Below are 14,940 nucleotides of genomic sequence, written 5' to 3'. Positions count from 1 at the left end.
CACCATAGCTCTCAACTGAGTATGTAATGTTCGGTTACACCCGAACTTAACCTTCCTTACTTGTTTGATATAGATAACATGAGTTGTCATTTATGAATAATGTTTCCTTGACATTGTTGTTAGCTGTTATTTATCTATGTATATGAAACTGCACATAGCTACCTGCTATTTGTTCCCAAATTATACCATTTAAATCAAGCTTGAACTTATTGAAGACGATCTGAGGGACCAAAGCAGTTGATGCAAAAAAACTTTCGAATGTGGAAAATTAGTCTTTGAGAATGGTTCCCCCATAAATTCAGAAAACAAAAATTCAGAAACACAATTTTTCAGAAAACATTAGTCAGAACCGTTTTTTCAGAAACCAAAATTCAGAAATCAAATTTCAGAAGTCAAAATTCGGAAGTCAAATTTCAGAAGTCAAATTTCAGAAGTGAAAATTTTATGTTTTTTGCTGTCTGATTACTTTCTGAATTTTAACTTCTGAAATTTTACTTCTGAATTTTTTCAGCGTGGAACACAGCAACGTCGAAAGAAGGCGTTATATTCAATCGAATTATGGAATATGTATAATATCACGAAATTGGGTGAAGTCCGTACAAATAATTCCATCGAAAGGTGGCACAACGTCATTCGAAGTTCGTTTGGGAAAACCCTAACATATTTAATTGCATAAATAAAATAAAAAACGAACAGGCAATAACAAAAACAAAACTGCAGCAATTTTCCGCTGGAGGCGAGCCATATCGGAAACGCAAGAAAAAATATAAAGACTTCGTTCTTTTTTTTTAATACTCTAAATTCTAAAGATCGCGAGTTCGAATCGAGCTCAAGGCCTAACAATAATTATTTTATCATTATTATTGTTTTTGATAAATTTTTTCTTAACTGAAGCAACAAAAATTGTTAATACATCCCAGAGCACGCGAAAAAGTGTCAATAAATATGACACTATGGCATCATTGCCATGAAACAAGTCCAATTTTCACATCCATTCTGCAACAGATGTCGCAGTGCTGTGGAATATCAATTGGCAAGAAACAGGGTAGAAGTAGAAATAATGAAGACAAACAAACAACCGCTGGGATAGCTTAATGGCTATAGCAGCGGCGCCTAAACGTTGCCGAAGAAGGAATTTAGCAGTTCCCGAAATGGGTCTATGCAACGAGCTTTGGCAGTTATCCAAATTTTTTTCTTTCTTCTATTCGAATTTAAAATTTTTTCAATTAAGAAAAAATGCATCATAACAATAATAATGATAAAATAATTATTGTTAGGCCTTGAGCTCGATTCGAATCCGCGATCTTACAAATCACTAGGCCGATATAATAACAAAAATTGTAAATTCATTTGAAAAAGATAAACGCGAAAAAAATTAATTAATTACATGCTTGCTATTGCACATAATTAAAAATTTTAGATTGTACTACTTTTTCTTTATACATAATTCCTTCCAAAAAAATAAACGTTTTAGTAGGGGAGCCGACTGAAAAAACATGTTGCATGTTGAATTCAAATGGGATCAGTATAACTCATTTACTGGTATCTGGGGCAACCTCAAACCGTGGACTTGACAGATCCTAGCTTGGCAGGATCGTCGTAATTCGTCGATGAAAAGTCAATTTTCGGCGAAAATATGTTGCATAGTGTATTCAAATAAAATGTTCAAGTTATGAGAGTTGGCCAACGCCCCGACCCCAAAAGTACCGATTTGCCGCCTCCTATCCTGGAAGAAACCCTTAGCAAGTCGGTTCAAAGGACACGGTATGCTTGAACTATGTTTTATTCCAAAGTCATACTATCTCGGTTTTTTTGTGGATTCCTTCTTTGTGAGTTAAATTAAGCCCAGCAATAAAAGTTTACGAAAATTCCCCGAGCGCTTTTTAAGAAAATTGCATTTTAGTGCATCATCATGTAATATGAATTACACTGTTTGGCAGTGAAAATATTCTCTTGGCGAGATACATATACCTCAATTAGTTGGTCTATTCGAGCACATAAAATCTGCATATTTAGGGTGTCTAATAGACCCTCAAATTTTAGAGTTAGGGATCAAAAACCCCTTTTTCGTAGGTTGATTCATATAATATTCTACAAACACAACAACAGTGTACAAAAGTCATATATATGACATAATTGGCATCGATGAAATGTGCAACTTATTCTTTGCGCTGAATCAACCCAATTACGCTAGGCTGATTTAAAAATAGAAATTTCATGAGCTTAATACCGGCTTATAATAATTGAATATTCAATTATTATGTTTTTCTAAGAGAAACTGAAAAGGAAGAAAGAAACTTTTACTGACGATGAATTCGGTTTCGAAATGGTACCATCGCAATATGCCAGAAATGTCTATTTCTTTCTTTTCAGTTTCTCTTAGAAAAACATTATAATAATTGAATATTCAATTGAATATTCAATTATTATAAGCCGGTGCTACAAATAGAAATTTCAACTCTTATTCAAGAATTGAAACGTGGAGCGTTTGGTGTAAAGCGCACAAAAAATAAATTAGCTAGACCACCGGTGGACAGTACCCTTGAACAAACCATCGATGCTAATGCAGCTGACCTGTTCAAGTGTTACAGGTATAACCCACTTCACAAATTCGACTTCAGCCAGGCAACGATGGGTTTAGTCACAGTATGCGACCTGAGTATTATCTCACGTATTCCAACAGGCCGTACTTACAAGCAGTGATGATATTCATTCATATGCATTGCAGAATTTAATCTAAAAAGACCGAAATAATCTCGAAAGCGTAATTTCGGTTGTCAAAAAGTCAATAAATTAATTTCCTTCAAATAATCACAACGACGTTCTCTTCAATATATCCACTGGTAGAGCAACTTCATCTGAAGTTGCAGACTTCCTTTTAAACGTCGTGTCACTGGGGAAAAAACAGAAGGTAACTTTTATGGAAAATTTTTTCTGCGGCACCCGGTAGTTTTGAAAAACCGAATGAGCGGAATATAATAGCCAATTTTTCCTCTCAGTGTGCAAAAAAGAAACTTTGCAGTAAATATGGAAGCAAATCGGCTTTGCTTAAGATATAAAGAGATGTTTTTGGAAGGCTTTTGGGTTTAGCTGCGAAAAAAAGTAAATATTGAATTTCGTCTCACTTTTCCACTAGCTCCAGTACCTCCAGCAATTTTTCAGTATTCGGGAGAAATGGATCGTACCGAAAAATCAGCGTTGGCAAAACTTTTGACATCTCGCGCCAACCCAGTGTGTCCCCCTTCTGTTAATGTGGATATAATCGACGGTCTCTCTTTTTTATATCATCTTGGAGCCTCACTCCCACAAACATGCGGAAAGTTGGCCGAATCTATCTTGCAAAGGGTATGTAGCACTTCGTCAACAGAAATTCATATAGTCTTCGATAGATACTTTCATCCATCTATCAAAGATCTTCAAAGGCTGACTATACGTGGTCCGCTTCAACCACGTCCAAATGACTTTGTAGGTAGCTTGAAAATTTTTCGTTTTAAAGAGTGCTTCGTGAGATTCTTAGCAACTCATTGAGAGAATGACGAAATGGCGGTTGTTCTACAAGACAAGAAAATTTTCAAAATAGTTGAGGAGCAGTGTTTTTCGTTTTGCGTTTCAGACAACCATGTTGTTAAAAAAGTGGAAGGAAATTTGGAATGCCAGCACGAAGAGGCTGTTACCAGAATAATGTTTCATATATCGAAATTGGCGCCCAACTCAAAAATTCTCGTAAAAGCCACGGATACTGATGTTCTGATTATTTTACTAAGTAATTTATACAAAGTTCCTGACAAGCAAATTTGGCTGGCTTGTCCTCAGTCAAGGAAAAAGAATCGCATCCTAGATCAAGAGTGCATAGATTGTTCGGAACTAGCGTCCATCCTTGTTATACATTGTGCTTAGCTCTGCCAGCATATCATGCTTTCACTGGATGTGATTATACGGCGTCGATTTTTAATCGAGGGGAAGCGAGGCCTTTTAAAATTTTGGAAGGTAATAAACTTTTTCAACAAGCGTTCGCTTCTCTTACTGATCCAACCGATGTATGTGATGAAAACAAGATGGAAGTTCTACAAGAATTCACTTGTAATATGTATAATGTGAAATGCTGCGCCAGTATCAACAATGCAATGTTACAAATTTTGCAAAGGATGTACGGAACAACAAAATATAATGAAAAATGTATGAAGAAAATTAAGGGCTTTGACTCAAGTACTTATCCAGTAAATGAGTTATACTGGCCCATTTGAATACAACATGCAACATGTTTTTTTGCAGTGTGCTCCTAGACTATTTCTGAAATTTGAGAAAAAATTTATGTTTTTTCTGTCGTTCTGATTACTTTCTGAATTTTAACTTATGAATTTTGCCTTCTGAAATTTGACTTCTGAATTTTCACTTCTGCAATTTGACTTCTGAAATTTGACCTCTGAGTTTTGATCTCTGAATTTTGTCTTTCTGAAAAAAGGGTTCTGACTAATGTTTTCTGAAAAAATGTGTTTCTAAATTTTTGCTTTCTGAATTTATGGGGGGCACCTTTGAGAATACCGCTGTATCTGCTAGAGATCTTGAGGGCAACGTCGAAGACAGGTGGAGACAACAGGCACAGCAGTTCAAAAGAAGTAGCACAATGATACCTGTGACAATCGTCTTAGGTTGAACACGTTAGGGATACCCAAGGCGAAATCAGTACCATGCGTCCTTCCAAACCAAAACAATAATTAAAAGGAATCAAAAAAAACATTATGAAAAGGAAAATAATAACACTTGGACAACTAGGGTACATACTGGAATGGCAACATGTAAAAATAAATAAAATGTAAGGCGCGATAACCTCCGAAGAGATCTAAGGCGGAGCTTGTCTTCCAATTTGCGTCGTGCTCCTCTTGATTTTCCCTGCAAATTGGCCGGACTGGACCCACATGTCTTATGCCGACTCCGAACGGCATCTGCAAGGCAGATGAGTGTTCACTGAGAGCTTGTCGTGGCAGAAATACACCCGGAGCGCTTGCCAAACACTGCCGAGGGGCGACCCCGCTTAGAAAAATTTTCTTCGAATTGAAAAACATTATTTCTAAAATGTTCATGTTGCTTTGCCCGGGGTGTGAACCCAGGGCATACGGTGTGGTAGGCGGAGCACGCTACCATCACACCACGGTGGCCGCCGCAACATGTAAATTGGCAAACTATAAAAAAAAAAACAACATTAACACAGCGTTCAAAACATCGAACAATCTAGGGCGAAAACTAAGAACTAAAACTAAATCCTCGGAGGATCCGTTAGCAGACACGGCGTAAACAAGCTTACCTGCTGATGCCAACACAGTTACATAGGACAAACAAAACGGCAAATAAGACCGAGGTTCAGAGAACACAATAGAGATTACAACAAAAAAACACGGAATCCAAACATTATAACAGAGTCCAGCTTCGAGAAGGACATGGTCGAAAAAAATGTTCCCCAGCAAACATCAATAAAATAGTCAGGGTGCTTCAAATACAAGGAAAAGGCCGACGTTTAAACTTACTCGAAAACATCGAAATCTACAAACATAAAACATTCGACAGTAGAATAATAAACGAAGAGATAAAGAAAATTTCTGACACAATATTTGAGCCTTCAAAACTTGTTTACAAGAAACAAATTAATCACACAGGTACAACGGATAAACACACAACAACAAATAAACAATAAACGGACCAAAGCAACAAACTCACAAAGAAAATCAAACGACTAGAATTACTGATTTTTACCTGCCCCATTCAGCCACACAAACCGATAAGTAAAAATGAACACTCGTTTCTGAATGAACACGCAGCACATACACATTTACCTACGAACTATAAATACAAGACAAACGACAACAACAGATCAAAATGAAAATCGACACTGATGATGGCACAAAGCCGAAACCGGTTTGTCTCGATACGAAATTTGTCATAGGATGGAACATGTTTGAGTTACGTAAACAAGTTTTTAAAAAATATCCTTTTTTTTTATTATATCATTTTTAATGATTCACCGTACAAAAGAATGTCAAGTCAAAAGAAATTTAGTATTGATTTCGATTAACTGATGAGCACCCTAAATATTACTAATTTTGAAATAAGTTTACGACTTCGTCACAATATCCAAAAGCGAAAAAATTTTAAATTAATATTGAGTGGCCTTACGTGAAGTTTCTGGACCATGAAGATGCAATTTATTAATTAGGGGTATAATTTGATGGAAACTCTCATACATTATAAATCCTTACCATGGCGGAAATATGTATAGTTACAAGGTGGCAGTACGGAGACAGCTGATTTTTTTTAATATGATTTGATACAACTTCCAGCGCAGTGACATTAGTCCATCGATTTACAAAAACAAAGTACATGGAACTTTAATTTTTGTTTGTATATATGTCACCGTGCTGCCACCTTGTATGGTTCCACCATGGTCCCTCTACATATTTTGAAAATCGCACTCTTCTCTTACACATCCGCTTTGTCGAACAATTTAACGCACCTGTACTTTAATATAAATACACAGAAATGTATCAAACATACACACATACATATGTATACAAGTTTGTATTTTCTTTTTTTTTTCTCTTTGATTTCCTCAAAACAAGAGCATCAGAATTAGTTCGGTAAAGCCGCTGAACAATCTTTTATCTCAATTTTTATGTATTAAATATTCTGTTTGCGGTACTAATCGTGTGTGATGACTGCTTGAGTTCGGACGTTTTTGAGTTGCTCGTAGCTACATAAGAAATCGTTCCGGAATTTTCATTATTTGCTATAGTCGAAACGATAGATTTCTTTGTGAGTAACATTTTTATTTATCATAATTTTATACAAATACAAATACCTATATACATATGTATTTTATAAACACTTACAAACGATATACATATCTACATAAGTACGTGAAATAGTATATATGAATATAAATTTGAAATTTTTAATACATGATTTAATTAGTTTTTGTGCAATCATCAATGAAACTACTGCTTACTATTTTTAGCATATTTTGTTCGTGAAATTTTTCAATGCATTTACGTGTGTACAGGGTGTTGAAACACGAAATCATCCTAAAGCATTTTTAAGTCTCTACAAATGTTTTTCCAATTCTCATCTAATTTTAATAACTTGTTTGTGCCTAAAGGTTTGCGTAATGGTCTCAAGATATTAAGATAAAACACATCCATAAAATTTCACGACCCCAGTTTTCCTTTTAAAGTCCAGTGGGAAACCTGGTTTTATATACATATGTACTAGAGCGGGACAAATTTTGTTTTCCATCAGGAGTATAGCAAAAGCGTAATCTACAGATGATTCTAAGAAAAATTGCTGAAGACACCATAGCTCTAAGTCCGATTTCGAGTCCTCCACTTTTGCAAAATAGATATTTTGCCATATGAATGTAGGGTTTGGCCAAAAAATCCTCATAGCTTCTGATAGAATTATAGGAAAAATATCATATCATAAATTACTTTAAAGGTATTTTACATACATTTTAGAATCTGTATTAATATCTATAGTGTTTCTGAGATTTAGTAGAGATGTCAGGCTTAAATTATGAGAAATTGGCCTAAAATGAACTTTTAACTACTATATTATCATTTTTATTTGGAATCCACATCTTTAAATAAATTTTTGGTTGTAAAGATGGAGATTTGGGCTATTAGCGAGCTTTGGACAATTTTGGTCGTAGAGCTTTTGTTTAGCTATATTTTGTTAAAATAATTTGTTAAAAATAAACGATTGTGAGCACACAAAGAAATCTATTTGTACTATGCAACTATTGTGAATATTTGCACTGCATTACTTGCAGTTGCTACCATGCGCTAGATGGCAGCGCAACTGTAAGTTTTAATTGATTGATAGAACAGCTGATTTTTGTTGATATTTGATAAGATACATTTATATTGGTTGCGCAAGATGCGTACGGCTCCGGCTCGTAACATATAAACGCACTCAATATCCTGATCTATGTTATGTAAACAAATCTTTCTAAACCGTTAAAAATTGAGAACGGGCTATAAAAATTAAAGTCTGTCTTTATATACGCATCATATGGGAGTTGAAATCTTTGAATGGCTCTCCTGAAAGATTGTGTTTTCTCAGTCATGACACTGTTGAAGTAAATGAACGCTATGTATCCGAAAGTAGTTACTAAAGTATCCTACAGGGTTACTTATGTATTAATGAACTGTTTACACTTTACTTTAGGTTATGTACGTATTAGCTTTTAGACTTGTTCCAGAGTATTTAAAATAGAAAAGTAATAATTAAAAATAGTTATCCTTTCTTATTTAACCAACATTTTTTTCTTCAAGATAAACAAATATGGTGAACGATCTTAATAAACCGCCTTCTCAGGAAAATTTAGCGCTTGGTGAGGTATGAACATATTTACATATAGTTAGTTAATTGAAAACATATATTTGAAGTTAAACAATTATTCAAATTTTCCAGCGCCTGCTCGCCTCCCAACGACAATTGCAAGAAATGCAAGAGGAGCATCGGCAATTGCTGCAGGAAATGGAAGTACTGCGACAGCGTGCAGCCGCATTAAGTCGTTTGAATGAGCAGCAATTCACGCATGTGAGCAATCACTATAGGAGAGCTGGAAACGTAAGCAATACCACCAATGAAAATGTTCCAACCCCTGAAGCGGGTGAAGCAACCACTTCACTGGCTGAAACCTTGAATGAAGTCACAGAACAAACAAGCAATTTGAATGCTTGTAATACCCCAAATCCTAATCCTGCGTCACAAACCGCAAATCCGACTGCGAATGACGAGGATGACGAAAATCCTCAAACTGCAGAGTACTTACAGCAAAAATTAGCTGAAATAGCTAAATTGAAAGCACGTTTTAAACATGTACAAAATATAATGAATACAACCGACAAAATAGAGCAACATATTGCCTCAAAAAGTGCACCAAATAGTAACACAGCTGCTCTAGCAACGTCTTTGGACAGTGCATTGGGGAAATTGCATATTTCGACAAATGTAGATATACAATCTCCATTTGTGGCCAGCACAACACCCGCTCAATCAAATATTGCATCGGCATCTGAAGGCAACATCGATATGACAATAGATCCTACAAAACTAGAAAATACTGCAACAATCACAGATGACGAACGAACTCTTAATAACTATGCACCATCACAAACTGCCAATGAGGAGCTGCTCTCAACAATGATGAATATGTTTACCGATTTTACAGCAGATTTACGCAGTCAAGCAGATGATCTGCGCGCTGAGCGTGATCGTTTGCGTGCTTTGAAGGAAGATCTATTGCGCCGAAAACGTCAGTCGTAATAGGGAGGATGGAAAACTAAGATTTTTCAAAAGAAAACTATCCTTATGCACATTTGTAACCTTTCACATTCACATTGTGGCACAAACTCGAGTTCATGGGGTATTTTCGTGCCTAATACGGATTCTAAACCTCAAGATGACACATAAACTCGAGTTCATGACTAAATGTGAATGTAATATAAAAAGTTAAATGCATACTCTTTTTATTTATTTATAACGCCTTTTTATTAAATTTTTAATAAAATTTATTACAGAATCACCCATTATTGGCCGGTTTTACAGTGCGACTTTAAATTACAGTAACAATTGACTGGGGGTTTAACGCTGCCACATCCGCCGCTTAAGCTGAGATGAGCAGTAAAATTTTATGTTATCGAACAAAGTGGCAAGGTTAAACTCTAATCAACTTTAACTGGATTTTGAACTCGCAATAAAAACCAGGCATAAGCATGTTAACTATAAAATATCAGACATAATAGAGAACGTTGTCTTATATAGTGCCCATACCATAATCCCATCTTACATAACCCTGAAATGTATAATCAAGGGGATCGACACAAAATTGGAAGAGAAGCTCGGTAAATTGCGCCAAGTTTTTTTAATGTCCGGTTTTTCAGTGCGAGTTTAAACTCAGTTAAAGTTGATTAACCTTGCCACTTTGTTCGATAACATAAAATGTTGCTGCTCATCTCAGCTAAACGGCCGAAGTGACAGGGTTAATCTCTAGTCAACTTTGACTGCAGTTTAAACCCGCACTGAAAAACTGGGCCTAAGAATATAGTAACTTGGCAAGTTCCTTATATAAGGATGTATAGATATCTATGAAAGTCAATACCGAAAATATTGAAGTATTGAATCTGCGTAATTTAATTCTAATGTAGTTCGACGTTATCAATTCAAACACGTTTGTAGGTAAAGTAGGGAAAATAGCATAATTAATAAAAACAAGTAAGGAAGGCTAAGTTCGGGTGTAACCGAACAATACATACTCAGTTGAGAGCTATGGAGACAAAATAAGGAAAATCACCATGTAGGAAAATGAACCTAGGGTAACCCTGGAATGTGAGAAATCGCCATAAAGGTGGACCAGGGGTGACTCTAGAATATGTTTGTACGATATGGGTATCAAATGAAAGCTGTTAATGAGTATTTTGAAAAGGAGTGATCCTTAGTTCCATAGGTGGACGCCGTTTCGAGTTATCGCCATAAAGGTGGACCAGGGGTGTCTCTAGAATGTGTTTGTACGATATGGGAATCAAATGATAGGTGTTACTGAGCATTTTAAGAGGGAGTGGGCATTAGGTCTATAGGTGGACGCCTTTTCGAGATATCGCCATTAGGGTGGGCCAGGGGTGACTCTAGAATGTTTGTACGATATGGGTATCAAACGAAAGGTGTTACTGAGCATTTTAAGAGGGAGTGGGCATTAGGTCTATAGGTGGACGCCTTTTCGAGATATCGCCATTAGGGTGGGCCAGGGGTGACTCTAGAATGTTTGTACGATATGGGTATCAAACGAAAGGTGTTACTCAGCATTTTAAGAGGGAGTGCGCATTAGGTCTATAGGTGGATGCCTTTTCGAGATATCGCCATTAGGGTGGGCCAGGGGTGACTCTAGAATGTGTTTGTACGATATGGATATCAAATTAAAGGTATTAATGAGGGTTTTACAAGCGAGTGGCCCTTAGATGTATATGTGAAGGCGTTCTCGCGATATCGACCAAAATGTGGACCAGGTGATCCAGAAAATCATCTGTCGGGTACTGCTAATTTATTTATATATGCAATACCACTAACAGTATTCCTGCCAAGATTCCAAGGGCTGTTGATTTCGCCTTGTAGAACTTTTTCATTTTCTTCTACTTAATATGGTAGGTGTCACACCCATTTTACAAAGTTTTTTCCAAAGTTATATTTTGCGTCAATAAACCAATCCAGTTACCATGTTTCATCAGTTTTTTTCGTATTTGGTATAGAATTATGGCATTTTTTTCATTTTTCGTAATTTTCGATATCGATAAAGTGGGCGTGGTTATGGTCGGATTTCGGCCATTTTTTATACCAAGATAAAGTGAGTTCAGATAAGTACGTGGGCTAAGTTTAGTAAAGATATCGGTTTTTGCTCAAGTTATTGTGTTAACGGCCGAGCGGAAGGACAGACGGTGGACTGTGTATAAAAACTGAGCGTGGCTTCCACCCATTTTCACAGAGAACAGTTACCGTCATAGAATCTATGCCCCTACCAACTTTGAGAAGGATTGGTAAATTTTTGTTCGAGTTATGGCATTAAAAGTATTCTTTTATTTTTGTATTTTGTTGCATCATATCATTACTGGAGTTGAATTTTGACTTAATTTACTTATATACAGTAAAGATATTAAATTTTTTGTTAAAATTTGAATTAAAAAAAATTTTTTTTTAAAGAGTGGGCGTGTTCTTCATCCAATTTTGCTAATTTTTATTTAGCACATATATAGTAATAGTAGTAACGTTACTAATTTTCTATTCTACGTCATAACGTCAACCCATCTACCAAGTTTCATCGCTTTAACCGCCTTTGGCAATGAATTATCGCATTTTTTCGGTTTTTCGAAATTTTCGATATCGAAAAAGTGGGCGTGGTTATAGTCCGATATCGTTCATTTTAAATAACCATCTAAGATGAGTGCCCGGGAATCTATATACTAAATTTCATCAAGATACCTCAAAATTTACTCAAGTTATCGTGTTAACGGACAGACGGACGGACGGACATGGCTCAATCAAATTTTTTTTCGATACTGATGATTTTGATATATGGAAGTCTATATCTATCTCGATTCCTTTATACCTGTACAACCAACCGTTATCCAATCAAAGTTAATATACTCTGTGAGCTCTGCTCAACTGAGTATAAAAATAAACACTTGGCGCCACTTGCGTACGAAGAGATTTAGGCCGAGCTCATCTTTTAATTTTCCCACACATTGGCGACAGAGTTACATGTTTTATGCTGACTCCGAACGCCTCCTGCAAGGCAAATGAATTTTCACTGAGAAGCTTTTCATGGCAGAAATACACTCGAAGTGTTTGCCGAGGGCGTCCTCGCTTAGAAAAACCTTTTTCAAATTCAAACAAGTGTTTTGTAAGTATTTGATCATGCTTTGTCCAAAAAGATATGGATGCGTTTGTTCCACATTGCAATTGAAATAATGGTAGGCCTCATGTGCGAACACGTTCCAAGCGGGAAATACATTGGGTATGTCGGAGTGGATTCTGGAAAAGGAAGAGTTTAGCCTATTACAGTATCCGGATTGAAGTTGAGCTAGAATGAAGCGCGTCTTCCTGAAGAGGTTGCTTTCTACAAATGCGAGTTGAGGATATTAGTCTTTGAGAAAGGTTCGCCGGGCATTTATTGCCATAGTCATTTGACGACTTTTTACCGATGTCTCTGAGAGCCTTTTCATGCTTCTTTTCTTCATACGGCTGAATTTTTGAGTGGCGAGTTTCTACATAGCGCTTACGGAGATGACGCCTTAAGTTCCTGGGAGGTGGAGCTCTTCAATTAGATTACTTATGGGATCCCTAGACGTCGTGGTATTCAGCAGAAACTGTTTGTTCAGTATTTCATTTCCCTTCTTTATGGGGAGTATTCTCGCCTAGCTGTGTAGATGATGTTCAGGCGACATACATAAGAAGAAATCCCGTAGCATTTCTGAGCGCGGTATTTTGACAGTCCTGCAGTTTAATCCATCGTGTTTCTTTTAAGCTCGGCGACCGTATCGAAAATGCGTAGCATACAAGCGGATAGTCAATAGATTTATTAGTGGCTACGAGCGTTACTTTGGCTTTTCCCCCAGTGATGGCAGCGAGGGACTTGAATATGTTTTAACGAATCTGAACTTTAGATCCAATTGCAGCTTCATGCTCTTCTAGGTTTTGACGTTACGTTCCTGAACTGCACCGATGCTTGCCAACCGCACAGATAATTTGCAGGCCACCTTCTTAGACTGAAGGAAGTGGGAACATGAAAGATATAATTTATTTGTATATATGTCATTAAGGCGGTGACGCAAGTCGCTGGCTTGAGGTGAATAAGGAAGCAGGAGGGCTTCAAGTATCTACCGGCTACTGGCGATAGAGGAGATATTGGACAGTATGAGTATCCTACGTAAGCTGGTTTTCCAGGCCGAGCGGTACCATCCTCGCCATTCTTCAGGGATGGAGAAAGTGGAGAAAGACAAATTTAACACGATCGCCAGGTATTTTAGACCCTGATAGCGAAGATTTTTAAGCGTCGGCATGGCTATCCCGCCGGGCCTACTGCTTTATGTGGCTTAGCAAGTTTAGCTGCTCAACCTCTTTGGCGGTAATGATAATAGTAGACGCGCTGTCTTTATGCTTGTGCGCGTGTCTGTTGGTTTGCCGTCTAGATTTGCCGACCAAGGGACGCATTACATATTTCTTGCAGAAAGCGCTCGTGCATCTCTTCTCATCCGATAGAACTTTCTCACCGAAGGCTATGGATATTTGGTCATTGTTCTATCGATGTCCCAGCCCTCCTCCCCCCCTAAAATAATACAAATTTCACCAGTGAGATGAGCACGTTCATATTTTATGCTGCCGAACAGTGCACAGACTGATAGGGACTAGGGGCCTGTTTCACTGACCTACTAGTGTGTTGGTATCGGAAAAAGAAGGAAAATACGGAGGCAGATGTTGGTCCTCGTAATTGCTTCTGTCAATGCTACGAAGATTGTAATGATGCATAGGAGCGGCCGTATGAGCTGAAGGTGACACAGGGTGCCAGTTGCGGCGGGAACTTGCGGCTTGTTGAGCAGCAGTGCTACTAGAAGCAAGGAGGCGCCAAGGCGTAAACAACGGGCCGACCTAGGACGGGAGCAGAAAGGTGCTACAAAAATTTTGAAGAAATGACAGGGTCGACGAATGTTATGATCTAGCCGAGAACACACCGTTCGATGGAACCCATCCTTGCACATGACACACTGACATGCGTGTGACTGTTCAACTGTTCAGTCCCGATGCAAAGATCTGTCTGAGGATGACGGAGTAGCTCCCGTACATTTAAACGGCTGCCATGGGAAGCGGTCTGCACCATGGTTCCACGAAATCATATGGTGAATAAATGTTTTGTATAAAAAAAATTCTCAAATGTATTAAAATTTATCTCGGCTTAGACTGTCTATTCACCTTAAAGAAATTAATAGAAACTTGCAGCCATATTTCTTGCTATCTACCCACGAGTTTTCTTGAAGGGTAAGTGCTTGAAAATTTTAAAAAAGTGAAGGGAAGAGAAGAGAAGAGAAGAGCAGAGCAGAGAAGAGAAGAGACGGAGCAGAAAGGTGCTACAAAAATTTTGAAGAAATGACAGGGTCGACGAATGTTATGATCTAGCCGAGAACACACCGTTCGATGGAACCATCCTTTGCACATGACACACTGACATGCGTGTGACTGTTCAACTGTTCAGTCCCGATGCAAAGATCTGTCTGAGGATGACGGAGTAGCTCCCGTACATTTAAACGGCTGCCATGGGAAGCGGTCTGCACCATGGTTCCACGAAATCATATGGTGAATAAATGTTTTCTATAAAAAAAATTCTCAAATGTATTAAAATTATCT

At 37.4% G+C, this 14,940-nt stretch overlaps 2 protein-coding genes across 7 annotated transcripts in view; one reads left to right on the top strand and one right to left on the bottom strand.

Annotated features, from left to right (window-relative positions):
* Positions 1-14,940, bottom strand: part of LOC137253521 (uncharacterized) — a 422,466-nt gene that overhangs the window by 15,614 nt on the left and 391,912 nt on the right. The gene's annotated exons all lie outside the window — the stretch shown is intronic.
* Positions 6,650-9,577, top strand: LOC137254098 (myb-like protein P). Of its 3 annotated transcripts, XM_067791810.1 has the most exons (4): positions 6,709-6,804; positions 7,817-7,847; positions 8,322-8,385; positions 8,461-9,577. In XM_067791810.1, the coding sequence occupies exons 3-4, from the start codon at positions 8,332-8,334 to the stop codon at positions 9,316-9,318; spliced, it is 912 nt and encodes a 303-aa protein (XP_067647911.1). In that variant the 5' UTR covers positions 6,709-6,804; positions 7,817-7,847; positions 8,322-8,331; the 3' UTR covers positions 9,319-9,577. The 3 variants fall into 3 exon arrangements, with proteins under 3 accessions (XP_067647910.1, XP_067647911.1, XP_067647912.1); XM_067791809.1 differs by lacking the exon at positions 7,817-7,847 and having other exon boundaries at positions 6,650-6,804; XM_067791811.1 differs by lacking the exons at positions 6,709-6,804; positions 7,817-7,847 and adding an exon at positions 6,993-7,147.

The sequence above is a fragment of the Eurosta solidaginis genome, chromosome 5 (assembly GCF_040869045.1).
Source record: "Eurosta solidaginis isolate ZX-2024a chromosome 5, ASM4086904v1, whole genome shotgun sequence".
In the NCBI taxonomy this organism is placed as follows: domain Eukaryota; kingdom Metazoa; phylum Arthropoda; class Insecta; order Diptera; family Tephritidae; genus Eurosta; species Eurosta solidaginis.
The sequence above is the reverse complement of the archived record's forward strand: the minus strand, read 5'-3'. Positions and strand labels throughout refer to the sequence as shown.

Bases quoted from the DNA above. Each gene is read 5' to 3' on its own strand.
- LOC137254098 (XM_067791809.1), top strand. From the start codon at position 8,332: ATGGTGAACGATCTTAATAAACCGCCTTCTCAGGAAAATTTAGCGCTT. The intron at 8,386-8,460 runs GTATGAACATAT...CAAATTTTCCAG, and splicing joins AAAATTTAGCGCTTGGTGAG to CGCCTGCTCGCCTCCCAACG.